The 17,182-nt window shown below is 28.9% G+C and overlaps 1 protein-coding gene and 1 pseudogene across 1 annotated transcript in view; one reads left to right on the top strand and one right to left on the bottom strand.

Moving 5' to 3' along the window:
* Nucleotides 1-17,182, bottom strand: part of LOC149881747 (uncharacterized) — a 290,985-nt pseudogene that overhangs the window by 86,824 nt on the left and 186,979 nt on the right.
* LOC149881754 (uncharacterized) overlaps nt 1,736-17,182 on the top strand; it is a 52,803-nt gene continuing 37,356 nt past the window's right edge. Inside the window, exons 1-5 of the mRNA XM_090065961.1 lie at nt 1,736-1,918; nt 7,083-7,359; nt 7,740-7,772; nt 8,352-8,645; nt 11,865-12,149. Of these exons, the coding sequence (XP_089922087.1) occupies nt 7,101-7,359; nt 7,740-7,772; nt 8,352-8,645; nt 11,865-12,149 (871 nt within the window). The 5' untranslated portion in view covers nt 1,736-1,918; nt 7,083-7,100. The remainder of the gene's footprint in view (nt 1,919-7,082; nt 7,360-7,739; nt 7,773-8,351; nt 8,646-11,864; nt 12,150-17,182) is intronic.

Below are 17,182 nucleotides of genomic sequence, written 5' to 3'. Positions count from 1 at the left end.
ATAACTGATCTTCTTTCAACCCTTTGAAACCCATGCCCAGAATAGCAATTAAATGGTTTTTATTCAAAAATTTTTGTTATTAAAAACAAACTATTTTTTAAACATAATAAACCTTGTATCAGTGTAAACCTTTTGTACACCATCACTTGCAGCTCGCTAATTTACGCAAAACATTGGTTGTATGAAAAGAGCTCAATATTTCCAAATTTTTTTTACCTGTGGTAGACACAACCGATATCTTCAGAATTTTAATATCATTTTTTGTGAAAAGTGCTCGTAAAAAAATGGAAAAAGAGTTTCGTGAACAACTTGTCATGGATCTCTACGCGGGTTTGAACTCTTCAAAGATTTTCAAATCCCTTAATGGGTCTAGATACGCAGTTTACAACATCAAAAATTGTCTGTTGAGTGAGGGTAATATCAAAAGAAATCAAAGAACTAATGACAAGTGTCATGTTACCAACAAGGCCTTTGTAACCAAGATCAAAGATAGATCACGTGAAACCCTTTCAAGACCATGAGAGTAATGACTTGGGAGACGAATTTGTTAGAGGAGACAATCAGGAAGGTTTACTGCCATCATTTTGGAGTTAAATCTAAAGCCAGAAAACCAAAAGTTCTTGTTATTCAACGTCTTTGAGCATTGAGACTTCAAAAAGCCAAAAGCTGCTTTGGATTCTCAAGAAAAAAAACGCTGGAAATTTTCTGTTTTTGATGAGAAGTACTTCACAGGGGATGAGGCCTATAAAAGTAGTACAAACGGATACATCTCTACCTTAAAATATGAGGATGTCCCAGAAAACATTAAATCCATCTTTCTGACAAAGTACCCTGACCAGGTAATGGTGTTTAGCTTGATTGAATTTTTCCGATGTCTTTAAATTGCCGTCAGTATTTTTGCCTGCTGGTCTTAGAATCTACTTGGACAAGATGTTTCGTCCTCATATCCTTCCTTGGGTTCAAGCCATCTTGGGAGCAACCAAAACTATGTTCTGATGCAAGATGGGTCCTCCTGCCATATTGCAAACTCAGTGTAAAACTGGCTGCTTAGGGACTATCTTTCAGTTGTTCTTGCAAATAAAGAAAAAAGATTTTTGTGCTCCCTCAACATCCCAACCCTTTTTCTCAGCTTGTTTTAAAATGCTTTTTAAGTCTGTGCCGCAACCTTTCACCTCTGCATATTTTTTTTAGTCTAATAAATGTTTTTCAAGTTTAGATGGAATATCAAAATCTACTCTAAAAATTCAAACGTTTATTTAAGAGCTGTGCTTGAGATGAGATTGTTGGGGCAAAGAATTCAATAACTGACAAGCTTGCTTTCAGTTCCTTTTGAGTTTACTGTGCTTGAAGCGCGCATTCCAATTCTGGAGCAACTTCATTTGCCCTCTAACATTTATGAGGGTAGAAAAAGCCAACACTTCATCAAATTACTCATTTTTATTCAGGATCCATAGAATGATCACCAAAGTCATATCCTCTTCATCAAAATTAGAAAAAACTTTTATGAGTCAGTCAGATGTAAGCAAAAAAACCTTCATATAAACAATGTCGAAAAACTTTTTTAGGACACAAACTTATCAAGCTTGGCATTTTAGTTAAAAGTTCTAAACTTGATAAGTTTATGAAGTTTGATCTAAACTTGTAAATGAAAACGAAACTTTTTTAAGAAAACTGGAACCTACTAAGAAAACAAATCGAAACTAGTTAATTGCGAAGGAGAGCATGTTTTGTGCACAGCAATGAGTAATTTAAAAAACAATTAGTGAATTACACAGCAACAACTAATGTGCTTTCGATTGAGCTCAACATAAAAGCACGCAAACAAACTCTTAAATTACAGCATACAAAAGAACGACGGTCTAGATAACCCAGTAAACAGAATTCAGTTGAGGTTCTTGCAGCCACTCGATCCCCGAAGGTATACCACATTAATTTCTTGTTCTTTTATTAGGATTTAACAAGGTCTAAATGCAAACCATTTCGCTTAATGGGTTTTATGGTTGAATGAGACTGACTTAGACAGCTCAATGATTTTTTTCTGGTAAACAAATAGATTGCACCATGTCATCTACGATTAGCCAACAGCTTTATAATGATGTTTTTTCATTTGTATAATAAAGTAAAATTTACATAAGGCTGTAGTAATAATTTTAGCTCGTTTTTTTTATTTTAAAATTTAGCAAAATTTAAAATAAAAAAATCACAAGTTTAAAGTAATGCTTTAGATATAACTTTTTGTTGAGGTCTTAACTGGCTTATTGATAAATCTACTGTTTTGCTTGATCCTTAATATAATGAAGTTAAACTTTTGGTTTCGTTCCTCTGAGGAAACTCCAAAGCGGAAAATCCCGTTGGTTTGCCATTAAGGCTCTCTTGCTAAAAGTATATCAGGTAAAAGCTTAGTCATTTAAATTATTACCGAATGTCAAGTGTGACTCAAATAGTTCTACCCAGCAAGCACACTACGTTGAAAAACGTCGATCGACGTTGATGACGTTGTTTCAACGTAGTGTGCTTACTGGGTAGTCCGATTTATGAGGTAAGACTGACTTCGGGTGTCGAATTCTGTCCATCTTCAACATAAACCTTTTTAGACCAACGTTACTTCGCGCAACTTACATCCGAAAGAAACTTCAAAAATTTAATATCATGAGGAGAAATGTATCCAGATCTTTTTTCAAATTTTTTTTTTTTAACAAACTACAAAAATATGGGGAAATAAAAAAAGTTTCATTTTTTAAAACTGTACTCTTTCAACAATTTCTTTATATTTACTAATAAATGTGGAGTTTACCTAAGAAAAATGGTGAGGAGTAAACTGGTTTCTTAAATCAACAAAAATTTACTGGGTGTATGCATAAATATATATATTTATGTATATATGTGTATATATATATGTATATATATATTCACTTTTAGCATATTAAAAACTCACTCATACTAAACATTAACAAACACATTCTGATCACTAAGTATATTTATCTAACTAAGTAGCATCTTGAAATTTAACCTTTAGAGTTTTTTGTAATTTATTTCTAAAACAAATTTGTCAGTTTCCTCTACTATTAAAAGTTTACAACATTTATTTTTGATTATGAAGAAAACTAGACAACATTTATTTTTTGATTATGAATAAATGCTATACATCTTACCATAGGTATTTGAATTATGTTTAAAATTGCATAGTACAATATGGCACATAAAAGTAAACTTCTGACTACTTAGTAATATTAATATGATATTATTGATATTAATGGTAATACTAATTTTAGTTTAATAATAGTAAATTCAATAGCTGTTAAATATGTTTAACATTTAAATTTTCAATGTTTTTGGGTTTGTATAGATATATTTTTTATATTAAAACTAAACTCCTATAAAAGCATAGTGTCAGAACCCAAAAGAAAGTTACCCTCATTTGCTTTTGGTTCATTCAGGAAGAAAAAAAGACTGTTCCTATTCAATGATTTTAATTAAAAAATGTTGTTTCATTAAAAGTTGTTTATTAACTTCGCTTTTTTTTTTTTTTTTTTTTTTTAATTTTGGTGTATGGACTTTTTAAAAAATAATCAAAAGCCTTCAGATATTTGTGTTAGACAAAAAAATCAGCTTTTTAACACTTGTGGTTTGAGTACAGGGACATAAAATATGGGTTACAGCACTGAAAGCCTCTTTGAAAGATGACACAGAAATCATTTTTAAGCTATCCTTATTATTTACTATGGAAGTTTCAAAGTTTAATAGAATGGAACCTTGGCATCTAGCTTTCAACCTAAAAAAAAAAAAAAAAAAGGACAGAACCAAGATATAACCTTGCAAAGATGCAGCTATTAAAATAGGAAATTCACCTTTGAAAAATTAGTCAAAAACTTTTTGTGGTTTTTTATGATTCAAAATCACAACAAATAACTAATTTTTAGTTATAAATGACTAATGAATATGGGATTTTATGGTTTCACAGTTGTATGTACTTTTAGATTTCATAGTTGTATGCACTTTTCTAACACAAAGGGGTGTGATACAGGTTTATGTAAACTTTGGGATGGTAACCTAATAGTTAGAGGCATTTTTTTTTTAATCGTTCTGAAGTTAAAGTCACAGTTATTATCTTAAATTTTAGTTGTTTTTGTTTAAAACTTAGACAAGAAAGTTCACTATCAACAAACATGTTTCAATTAATTCCTATTAGCAATACTTAAAGTCATAGCAATTAATTAAAAAATCCATTTCAAAGATGCTTACTGTTATAGTCAACCACACACTTCAGTAGCGGGTCTCCATAATCAGGATGATCAAAGTTTCATTTGTACCTGTCTTATTGAGTACTGAAAATTTAAGTTATTTTCAGTGCTCAATAAGACAGGTACAAAAGAAAGGTTTCAGTTATTTGATTACTAAAAATGCCCTATATTGCACCCTTAAGAGCAATAAATTCAAGAGTGTGATAGAATACTACATAGGCTTTCGGGGTGATTGAAGCTGGAAGCTGAAAATATGAAATCTCAAAATGATTGACATGTTAAACATGTAGTATGTAATGTGAATTCGAAATAGGAGCCATCAGCACTCATACCATACTTTAAACCTCATGACGTCAGCACTCACACTTTAAACCTCATGACATCAGCACTCACACTTTAAACCTCATGACAATCATTGTTAACGAACTCTACACCATATGCAGCAAGAATGTTTCCTTGAATGATATTGAATACCGTTGGTGATATTGGCTGAGTTAATGTCATATGTAATAAAGAAAGACACATGAGTTGTCCCAAATAAACTCAAACTTTGTTTAATATTTTCATAAGTTTCAGAAACCTTTTCACTATCAGAATTCAGTAGCCTGCGCTTAGCACTTGTTTTTTGTCCATGTTCTTCAGCCAACATGTTCTTATTAACTGACGCTGAACTTGTTTTGACATTTTCACTTCCACCATTTGAGAGAATACTCATGCTGTGCTTGAGGAAAGATCCTCCATCATTAATATGCATTTAGATCAGAGGTGGTGAAGTGATGCCTGTAACTCTGAGAAGTAAATAATTTTGAAAGAATATTAACTTTTTTAACCAGCCGTTGTAAAGTTCTCCTTAAATTTCCTTTTCACAATATTAAAATGTATGATTTAGATATATGATTTTTATCTTAAAGACAAGATTTTAACTTGAATCATGTCTAAAGTAGTTATTGAAATCCTTTGTGGTACTGAACTCTGGATGTACCTGGTAAAATAGTGACAACTTTACCACTTTCTCTGCTCATCCTTTTTTAGTCCTGTTGAGAGGATAGGCCTTTGAGTTACTTCAGAGGAAAACAGTGATGAAAAAAATGATCTTTAAAAAATAGCACCAGCACAAGTTTGTGTTGGTAAATATATAATTGAAACTTCTCTTTACCTGATTATGCTATTGACTGCTTATGCTTGGTTACCCTGATGTTGAGATTTTCCTTGAAAGTAAGATATATTCATTTTTATTTTTTTAAACAATAGCATAAACTTGGTTAAATCAATAAACATTTTTTAGCAGATCCTTAAATAAAACCAAATAAACACTACAAGCTTAACAAAACTTGAATTTATATAAAAACCTGAAACTTTGCCATAAAAACTGCCATAAATTTTTAAGGCTTTTTCCACGTTATTGGCCCCTTCTTTTAGGTCCTTGAACTCTACCTACAAGTGTTAAAGAGCTGATTTTTTTTTTTTTTTTCAGGATTCAGCAAATACATATATCTAAAGGGCTTTTCATGATTTTTTAAAACTATAAAAAAGGCAAAGGTTAAAAAAAAAGAAAATTGATTAACAACTGGGCTTCTAAGTCTGATCATTAAGACAAATTTCCTGAAAAAAATCAAAATGTGTTTTTTTTTAGTTATAGAGATTAGATTTTAACGTTTTCGTCTGGTGATACCTAAGACCTTGTAGATTAATGCCCCATAGATCTTTTTTCAGTCCTCAAAGTTGAGGTTGGGGCCAATATTAGATAAGAATGAGTTAAATGAATTTCAGAGATAATTCAAAACAATATTTCAAGATTTATTTATTTTTTTTTTTTTTTTAACATTGGAGTAATTTGAAGAATATACAAAAAAATTTGATAAAATTATTAACGCTATTGTTATTTAAAAACCGTCATGCGTTTAAAAAAGGTTTAAATTTGTCTGAGAAAGAAAAAAATAAAGACTGCAGATGTATTGCAAAACATTGTAACATTTATCATAAAGTATTTGGTATAAAAATTACAAGAAAATATTGTAAATTTTTGTTTTTTTTGGATAGTTTGAGATGGAATGACTCTAGGAGCTATCTGCAAGTCTTTAATGCGCATCTATCACTTGTTGATAGCCAATTCTTGTCTTTGTTTGTGGCCACTAATAATTTTCTTAGATCAATCCAGATCTATAAGCCAAACTTAATTCTTACTTATTTCTTTAACATCAATTCACTAGAAGTCGCCATACTTTTATGCAGAGTAACCCATTCTTTCGACTTCTAAAATATTTGATGGTAATTTAAATTTATACAACAAAAATTGATAGCTGCAAATGACACTTAAAATCTTTTCCGCAGTAAAGACATTTCACTTTTTGCTTATCATTAAACATCAATTTTTTTTTGCTTTATGTATTCTTTAAGTTAGTTTGCTTTAAGTTAGTTTAAGATTTCTGTGAGTTGTTGAAAACGAAACACTCCTTTTGTAGTAATTTTAAATCAACATTATAGGAATAATGGTACTATTATAAACAGTGAGTTTTAAAAAATGGTATTTTTAGTGATGAAAAACATAACTTAATTATTTTTGGTGATGACATTAGAATTTATTAACTTTTGGTGATTTTATTAGTTTTTAGTCACTACAAAAGGTATAAAACTTAAAAAAATATAACAATAAACTACTTATTTAACGCTCTTAATTTGGAGAGCACTATAAAGTAGACTTGTAAATTAAAAAGCAAATTATAATGAAGTACTAACTTAGCACTCTCTAAATATAGAGAGCTTATCTGTAAATTAAAAAAAGAGCTTTTATCTATATAGACTAAGTTTTCTTATTCCATTAGTTGTCGAATTTTGTTTTAGAACAAATGAAAAAAAAACATGATTCCTGCCAAACATTTTTACTACTTCAGCAAATTTATTGGGATGGAATGGGAAAAATTTGGATCATTTCTAGAGGTTACTAAAATGGAATTGCAAAATATTGAGTCATCAAAATCTATTCCTGTGCTAGAAAAACCATTTCAAATGTTGTGTGTGTGGTTTCGTAAACAAGAAAACGGATCCTGGGAACTTTTTATGGATCAATTAAAGGAATATGGAAATCTAACATGGATAAGTGAAGCTAATAGTATAACAGGTAATGTAAATATAACAGGTAAAATAAATATTAGAATAGCATAAATATAACAGATAATATAAATATAACAGGTAACGTAAATATAACAGGTAATATAAATATTGAAACCTGCTAAAAAGGGTTTTAAGTAAGTTACAAAAGTTTTTTCATTTATTGGAGATAAAATTTGAATGTGAGACTTACTTTATGATAGATAGGTTTCTTTTGTATGAAGATAATATGTTTGTTAATAGTGCAAAAGTTATTGGGTTAAACCTCATTAAGTTAGTTTAAAAAACTGTGAACAAACCTGTTATATTATGTTGTTAACACTATTCAATTTCTACTATTCCTTAACATGTCATTAAACATTTCAAAAAAAGTTTTCTTTGTTTGTTTAGAAATGCTCAAGCAGATTAGTATCTTATTACCAGGTTTGATGTTTTTATAATAGAAAAATAAATTTGGATGCATTTTTAGAATTTGTTTTACAATCAGCTTTATATTTCTAACATTTTTCTGCCATGACATGTGGAATTGTTTATATTGCTGTATAAATTCCTCTAAATAAGTCAAGACTATTTATTAGCTAATTTACAGTATTAACATTTAAGCAACTAATTGAATTTTAATTGGTCTAAAACAAAAGAAGTGAGCATTTAAAAAAAAAAGGGAAAGCAATCATTTTAAAGTGAAAGAAAGTCCGATTGAAATGTTACTTCTCTTTTGTTAATAAAAAACTCTCCATGGAGGATAATGTTCCCTTTGCTCAGAGATTAGATAAGAACCAGGTGATTAAATAAAAAAAAAAAAAAAAAAGTAATAGTTTTACAAAGTAAAGTTCTTTAATAAATTTTTGAAGGATAGAATCCAAGTTCAATAGCTATATTTTGAATTTCAGTTTCTTGATGGGTTTGAGTTCTTTTCTTTCTCTAATTAATATGGCTATCAAGGCTTTTATTTTTAGTTGATTTTAAATTAATTTTAAATTAAATTAAAAAATTTTGTTTTAGTAAGTGAAAACATTGGTGCTATGAAGGATTGTTGTCTCAAAGATTATCATATGTTTTTGAGTGAACTTTTAAGTAAAAGGTGGTATGTTTTTGGAGTAGAGATGCAGCTTAATTTGATTGAGTTAGATGAGATTAGAAAAAATAATAAAAGTTACACTGATTGTTCCTTTGAAATGCTCTACAAGTGGGGTAATAAAACACAAGATACTTCTTGGAGAGAATGCAGGAAACAGTTAATATGTAATAAAGAATGGAATAGTGTTATAGGAATTATGGATTCTTACATAATAGAAGGTAATAAGTATGTATATTTCTTAATCTATGATATTTTTAAGTTAATTCATGTGTCATTGCAGAAAATCTATTTTTAGAACTTTGATATTTAAAATAAATTTTAGATATTGAAATGCAAAAGTTAAAAATACTTTTCAGTTACAGTTTCCTAAGTTTTAATTTTCTTTTGCAAAAATAAAATTATCAAAAATTTAAACACTCAGATTTTAATGGAAAAAGGGGTGGATTACTTTTTGATCTGTCTGTTAACAACAAAAATATTTTCTTTAGGATGTCCACTGTGTTTTATTATTTTATTATTAAATCATTGTCAAACGTGTTACTTTGATATTAAGCCTAATTTTGTCATCCTATGGTTAGTTCGAAAGTATTAAAATATGCTTCCTAATGTTTTTGTTGAAATGTTTTTTAAAAATGTTTTCTAATGTAGTTTAACCTGGGTCTTAAATGAAGCAAAATTATACAAAAATTTCATAAACAATCATTCTCATTAAAATCGTCTTAATAAAAACTATTTTAATGAAACTTTAAAAAAAAAAGCCTGTCATTTTTTGGTTAAAAAAAAGTTTTTATGCAATAAATTCTAAATTATTATGTGTTATATAACTTTTAACTAGGTGAAATGATCCATATGGCATTTGGATATGTTAGGGTGGGTTTTTATTTTTAGTTTTCAGAAATGGGAAAACTCTGAGCAAAACTTTTAATTTATCATCATATAAGATTGAACGTAAGCATTGTTTTTAAAATAGATTTAAATATATATCCTAAGTATAAAAACTGAATACTTTACCATTTGCCATTTTCTATAATTTTACTTACATGTTGTGAAAAAAAAATTAGCGAGAGATATTTAGCATAAGATAGACATAAAATTTATTTAAGAGATAATTAGCATAAGATAATTTTCTCTCGCCATTTTTTTTTTCACAACACGTAGAACAACCATAATAGAAATTTATTTTAAAGTTCCAAAATCTCTCTTTTGTAAAACTTCAATAACGGCAAATCCAGAACTTTCCCACGCCATATAAAGTGAAAAGAAATCACGCAAAATGGATTAATTCGGCAAACGGAATATGCTTACTTTGATGTTCAGAAAACAAACAGTCATTTAAAGTAAAGCATGTTCAGTTTCTGGCGGAGTTCATTGTTAGAGTTGATGCATCACTTTGGTTTAATAACAAATAAAATTAGTGGGTTGAAGGACCAAACCGCATGCTAAAGAAGTTAAAACTTGTTCTTCATCAAAGACAAGAACTAAAAGACATTGTAATGCGTTATACCCACTTATCTCCATAAAAATGTATACAGAAAGTTTTTTTTTTTTAGTTTACAAAATGGAAACTTTACAAAAAAAAATTCAATTAAAGTTAAAGTTGACTTATTTAATGACAAAAAGCATCTAAAAAGCACAAGATAAAAATAGACATAAGATACCATAACAGAGCACTCTACATGCTTCATTGTAGGCACCTAAACTTTGTAGGTGTATTGGTTGATTTAAACAATAGATCTACATAGAAATCCATAGATATTGTTTGGATTTTGTAGAAGGTTTTGGTAAACTTAAAATAGCTTAACCCTTACTTGCTGAAAGCTGTTCATGCACTTAGTAGTTTTTTTTTTGACCTTCCAGATTCTGGATGATGTTGGATGCTATCTGTCATTTTAAAAGTTTTCAGTATATTTCTAAGACACTTCTCTGATATTAATAATCTGCTTGCTATTTCTCTTTTTCTGATCCTAGAGCCATTCTTCATACCTATAATCTGTTACGCTTTTGCTACACTTCTTGGTTTTTGATGTATCTTAACTTTCAAATCTTCTCAAATCTAAAAATAATAAAAAGTAATAAACTATTGAACTTGTAAGTGAGTTGTAGAGAAATATTTTGGCTTTCACGCAAAAAAAAAAGAAAAAAAAAATTTAACTAATTATGGGTGCTTTTTTTAAATGTTTTGTTAAAAAGAACTAGCAAACAGCCTTAATGATCTATCTTTTTTAAAACGATTGTATATATATTAGAAATAATCAATTAAAAGTCATGGAAAAGTTCCAGTTGGCCTAATCTTTGATGCAGAAAAGAGCCCAAGATTATGTTCTGGGTGACTGATTTGGTATAAAAATCTTTTTTTGATCTTCCTAAAGAGGCACACATTCATTGAAAGGGTCAATTTTTGTCCCAATTTCTACTATTGTTTGGTCAAAATGTTTGTGGAAACTCTAAGTATTAACCATTTTTTTTATCAGTTGTCATTTGGTTCATGGTTTGAGGGGTTTTTTTTTTGCACTAAAGTATTTAACTTACAAAAAGATTTCAAAAAATTAGAAAATCAACCATTTTTTAGGGTTTCACTTAAAATGTATGTGAATTTTTAATGAACCAAACATTTACAATCAAGATTTTTATTAATATACAAATCATGTAAAAAGTACATGCATAATCATATAATCTATTGTGCATTGTGATTTTTTTACTTAGCAATAGTTAAATGTCTATTCAGTATGCATAGCAGTAGTTAAATGTGTGTTATGACCACCTCAGGAAGATATATCCTAGCAGTGATACTTATGTGTAACGGTATATCTTCCAGAAAATGCATTGTCATAATTTGCTCAACAGTTTTAAAATGCTCAATATTATCTTGAGTTTAAACAATCATTTAAAGATTTAAATATTGTAAATGAATGCTCTGAGAAGATGGTGATATTAGTTCAAGACCACATCAACAAAGCTAACTCAGAAGAAATAAGATGTTAGCAAAAAAAGCAATTATTGGTATGAGGGTGGATAATATCAGGGGTCTGCGTAAAAAGTCTAAATTTGCTGCTTAATTTTAAATAACAACAACATAAGTTTGATAAAAATGACTAAAAGTTTCTTTTTGAAAAAAGAGATCTCTTAAATCATGAACCAGTAAATTACGGAGAATTTTTTTTAAAAAAAAAAACTTGTGAAAGAAAAATGTTCTAAGTACCAAATAGGTGTCTTAGTACCAAATAGAGGTCTAAACATTGGTATTGCTCAAACTTATAAACCCCAAAACATTAAAAAATTTTCTTCTCAAGAGTTTTTCATGACTTTTATTTGTCCAACTCTAATATATGTTTTGATAAATAAGTATCACATTCAGACATGTACATGACACACATTTTTAAAAATTTCAATCTGTAAAAGATAACTTTGTAGAATACAAATTTGTTCTCTTTTATTAGGTAATGACGGATACTTGAGAAGTCAGACTCAGCTGGATTTTTACGAGTACATTAGTCAACATCTTAATGTAGAACTGACAACTTTAAGTAAACATCTAGAAATTGATTATATTCAGTTAAAGTTGATATATCAATCATTTCCTACTCCAAAAAGAAAATACTTTGAAATATTACAGTTTTGGGACAATCAACAATATAATGCTCCTAAATTGGATGACTTTAAAATTATTTTTGAAAAGATTGGGAAGAAAAACTTGATTAAAACAGCTGAAGAGTTCTTTGAAAGTAAGTTGAGATTTTATTATTTAATGATTTTTGAATTTTTTTAAAAATATTAAGAGATTTTATACATGACTATGCAGAGAGTTCTTGTATGACTTTATTGCAAAAAAGTATAAGTTGTCAAAAGAAAAACAGGTAAAGAATAAGGGCATGCCACAAATGAATAACAGGTAAAGAATAAGGTATGTCACATTGATTTTCAAATTGTCCTTTTCAAACAAAAATCAAAAACAAACAAAAAATGTTTTGTCATCAAAACTGTTTAATTATAACAAAAAATATTCAGACAACTGACCTTATCAAAACAGGATTTGGACATAACCATATTTTTTACTGGTGGCCAATGCTTAAAATGAGATAAATGAATCCCTTTTCATAAAGAAATTTAAAAATAGAGCTGGAGAACTATCATATTCTTAAGCAGCAATAGAAATAATTTATCATAAAAATAATCTGGGATAAAAAAGAGATAACTACTCTTAAAAAAAAAAAAAATCAGTTCACCTTAACTATATATACATATACATATATATATATATATATATATATATACATATATATATATATATATATATATATATATATATATATATATATATATATATACATATATATATATATATATATATACATATATATATATATACATATATATATATATATATATATATATATATATATATATATATATACATATATATATATATATATATATACATATATATATATATATATATATATATATATATATATATATATATATATATATATATATATATATATATTGGCAATTCCAAGTAAGAGAGGAAAAAAAAAATTAATTTTACGACGACATATAATAATTTCATTAAATTTATTTTCCAACTATTTAAAATACTTTAAAGAGAAAAAAATTATTAAAATAATCATTTTATCATACTACAACATATTTTTAAAGTTGTAAGGGTTATATGAGCATTTTTTGACGTTTATATATAGTCATGTTGTGAAGCGTTGAAAAAAATATTCAGTGCTGTTTTTTTAATTAACTATTGCTTCTAAATTTGACTAAAAGGTAAAATTATACATTATGCATGATATTTCTTATAAAAACGAACTCTAACTAGGTCTATAAGAAGAGCATATTAATGAAAACAAGGCGTTACGACCGTCACAAAAAAAGTCGAAAAGTTTTTTCTATTTTTCGTATTAAACTTTTTAAAACTACAACCCTGGTAAAAGTAAAGACACTCATACATGTTTTATCATCGTTTCAAAAAAAAACATTAAAGTGCTTTAGATCACCATTTCACTGTTACTAAGTACGTTACGACCATCACGAAATGTTTGTTTTTCCATCACGGCTTCTTGACTTAAAAATAAAAGTTTAAGCGCGAACGATTTAATTTATTTCAAACGATATACATCCTTTAAACCAATTTATAATATAAATCAATTTTGTTTATTATATAATTTGAAGTTTGTTTATTGATTTTATTACTAAACTTGTTAAAGTTTTTTTTTAAAACTATGAGTAACTAATTTCAAAAAATTGCGAAACGCTGTAAATTTTTATTTACAACATTTCGCGGGTTTTTTAAAAATATATAACGGAGCATATATCACAAACAGCAGCTGTTATATTTGATAACATTTAAAATGCCAAAGTCAGATGCTGAAAGATCGAAAGCTTATAGAGCAAGAAACAGAAAAGCTTTGTTAGAAAAAGAAAGAAAGAGAAGTTATCTAAGGCGGCAGTTATTGACACCAAGAAAAGAAAACAAACAAAAAAATCAAGCGAAGGTTGGCAACCAAAGGCTAAGAATGAAAAAAAACTTGATTTCAATACTAAAGTCAGTCTAAATTCTACGTAAGACAATTCTTATAACTGCAAATCGTCAATGAGAAAGGCATTAAACAAGTATTTATTATACTAATATAACTTTTTTAATACAATTGCTTACACATAGTTTGGGTTCTTTTATATCAAATAACATTTTTAGAACAAAACAAGCTCTTCCAAAGTCTCCAAATAAAAGACGAACTATTGTAGAGCAGTTTGGTGCTGAATATGGCCTATTCACTGCTAAAGAAACACATCGAGTTCACTTCACATCAGAAAAAATTGAAAAAGTAAAAGTATTTTATGAAAGAGAAGATATATCAGTTATGTCTCCTGGAAGAAAAGATTGTATGAAAATCGAAGGAGAAAAAGTTCAAAAGCGCTATTTAGTTATGAATTTAAAGGAGCGGCATCAACTGTATTGTGAGAAGAGTGCTAGCAAAACAATTAAGTTGAGTACGTTTTGTGAATTAAGGCCTCCATATATTCTTACGTGCAAAGATACACCACTTGAAACATGTGGTTGTATTTATCACAGTAGTTTTACTTATTTGTGTGCTGCTTTAGCAAGCAAAATACCTTTTCCATTGTATTGCAATAAATGGTTAGAAAATTAGGTATTGTGCAAGCCCCCAACGTACCAATGTTGGATAATGAAATCTTCATTGTGCTGTGATAGTAAACTATTGAAAGTTTCTTTACCCGAAAACGGAGACATGGATACCTTAATCACCAATAACTGGTGGATTAAAGAAGATCATCGCTGTGTAATCAGTCAACATAAAAAAAAACATAAAAGGTATTTTTAAACATTTCCGCAACTATTTACTAGAGCTAACTGAGCATCATCTCACTAAAAAGCACCAGTCTGAGCAATACCGCAATCAAAAAGAAAATCTCAAACCAGACCAAGTTTTGATACACTTTGATTATTCACAAAACTATACATGTGGTTACTAACATGCTGTTCAAGCTGCTTATTGGTCACAGTGAACTATTACCTTGTTTACAGTTGTAATCTATCGTTACCAATTAGAGTCAAAATTAGTTGTAATAATATCCGACGATAATGATAAATCAAAACGCGCCACTACTACATATTTAACCCTTAAAGGACGGCGGGGTATTTTACTACCCCAGAGGGGTTTATTTTTAACTGCCACATCAACAAATTTTGTCTACTTAAACTGCTACTTCAGAACATCTTTTATTATCATTTAAGGAAGTTCTTAGTGTAAAATGTTTTTGTTTTACTAATCAATTGACATTAATACTGTTTGTTGAAAATTTAGTTTCGTTAAAGACGGTTGGGGTATTTTTATACCCCATGCAAGTTTTCTCATTTTTTAGTTAGTGAATCAGTAAATAGTTTTATAAATTATGTTTAGTTTAACACTTGCTTGTGTTTTAGTTACTTTTTAACAGGTATGGATACTGCCTTTAAACTCTTTATAACCCCAGAAATGATTAGAATTATTGTCAACTACACTAATGCTGAAGCTGGTAGAATAAAACTAGAAGGATGGGTTGACACGACGGTAAATGAGCTTTATGAGTTAATTGGAGTTTTCAGCTTCAATGCAAAGAGATCGATTTGTTAACTTGCAACGATGCATTCGATTTGATGAGAGAAACAAGAAATCAAAGACGGTTTGAAGACAAATTTGCACCTTTAAGAAATATAATGGAAATGTTTATTACTAAATGTAAGAGCAACTACAATCCAAGTGCATATCTTACTGTTGATGAGCAACTAGTTACATTTAGAGGACGTTGTCCATTTAAGATGTTTATACCTACTAAGCCAGGAAAGTATAGAATGAAGATATAGATACTATGTGATGCTGAAGCCTCTTACTGCATAAACTTGCAACCATATATTGGTAGAGTAAATGGAGTACGTGATTTTGGACAAGGTACACGAGTAGTTCTTGAACTAACAGATCACTTAAATGGAAGTGGTAGACACGTAACAGCTGATAACTTTTTTACAAACATTCATTTTGCACGGGGATTGCTACGGCGTAAAATGACATATACTGGCACCATTAAAAAAAATAAAGGAGAAATACAAAAAAAGTTCTTGCCAGCCTTACATCGACCAGTTTACTCAAGCATTTTTGGATTTCAAAATGACTCTACTATAGTTTCTAATGAACCTAAGAAGAACAAAGCAGTAATATTATTATCAACCATCCATCACAGTAATGACATTATTATGGACCATAATGAAAAACCACGTATTATTCTAGGTTACAACAAATATAAAGGTGGAGTCGACACGTTAGACCAGGTTGTCAGGTGCTACTCGAGTCACCGAAAGAGTAACCGATGGCCATTTACAATGTTTTGATTTTATTCTTGTCAATTCACCCAAATTATATTTTTGATTTTATTCTTGTCAATTCACCCAAATTATAAAAATGGGGCTTCTAATAGAAGAAGAGAACTTTTAAAAGAATTATCAAAAAGTCTTATTAATAAATTTGATGCAAATGATTTTCCACCAATAGTTGCAAATAATAATCTTCGCCAAGTAATTGCACAAAATAACCTATTAAATCAAGGTCAACCAATTCAAGAGCAGCACATAAAAAGATGCTATATGTGTCCTCGTGTTCATGACAGAAAAACCCGTCTGCAAAGTGCATCATGTAGTCATTCTGTTTGCAAGGCTCATAGCAAAATTGATTGCAATAGTTGCCTGATTTAGAAGATATATTTTGTTTTTATTTAAATAAATTGTATCAAGTATCACTTTTATTTAAAAAAAAAAAGAGAAATTTGATATTTCTGTTAAAAGCACGTATTTTAATTTAAAAAATTCAACATATTTTGTATAAAAACCTATATTTTCAGTTGGGGTAGTTTAATACCCCAGCCGTCCTTAACTTAACTTTTTTTTCCTGTCCTTTTAGGGTTAAGTGAAATATTTGCCCTCTATTGCATTGATTGTATAAAAAAAGTTATATTATGGAGTGATGGTCCATGCACTCAATTCAAAAATAGATACATGGCCAAATTCATACAATTTTGCTCTGTGAAATATCATTTTCAGAGTATAGAATGGAACTTCTTTGCTACCTCTCACGGTAAAGGAGCAGTTGATGGAGTAGGAGGATCATTAAAGCGTTTTGTTCGGAACAGCGTAAAATCTCGTGAAGTGGTCGTCTTAAACGCTAAAACTTTCTCTTAGCATGAAATGGAAGCAAAA

Source organism: Hydra viridissima, unplaced genomic scaffold (genome assembly GCF_058129835.1).
Source record: "Hydra viridissima isolate aposymbiotic clone 2 unplaced genomic scaffold, HvirCarnegie_v1 scaffold_11, whole genome shotgun sequence".
Classification (NCBI taxonomy): Eukaryota; Metazoa; Cnidaria; class Hydrozoa; order Anthoathecata; family Hydridae; genus Hydra; species Hydra viridissima.
The sequence above is the reverse complement of the archived record's forward strand: the minus strand, read 5'-3'. Positions and strand labels throughout refer to the sequence as shown.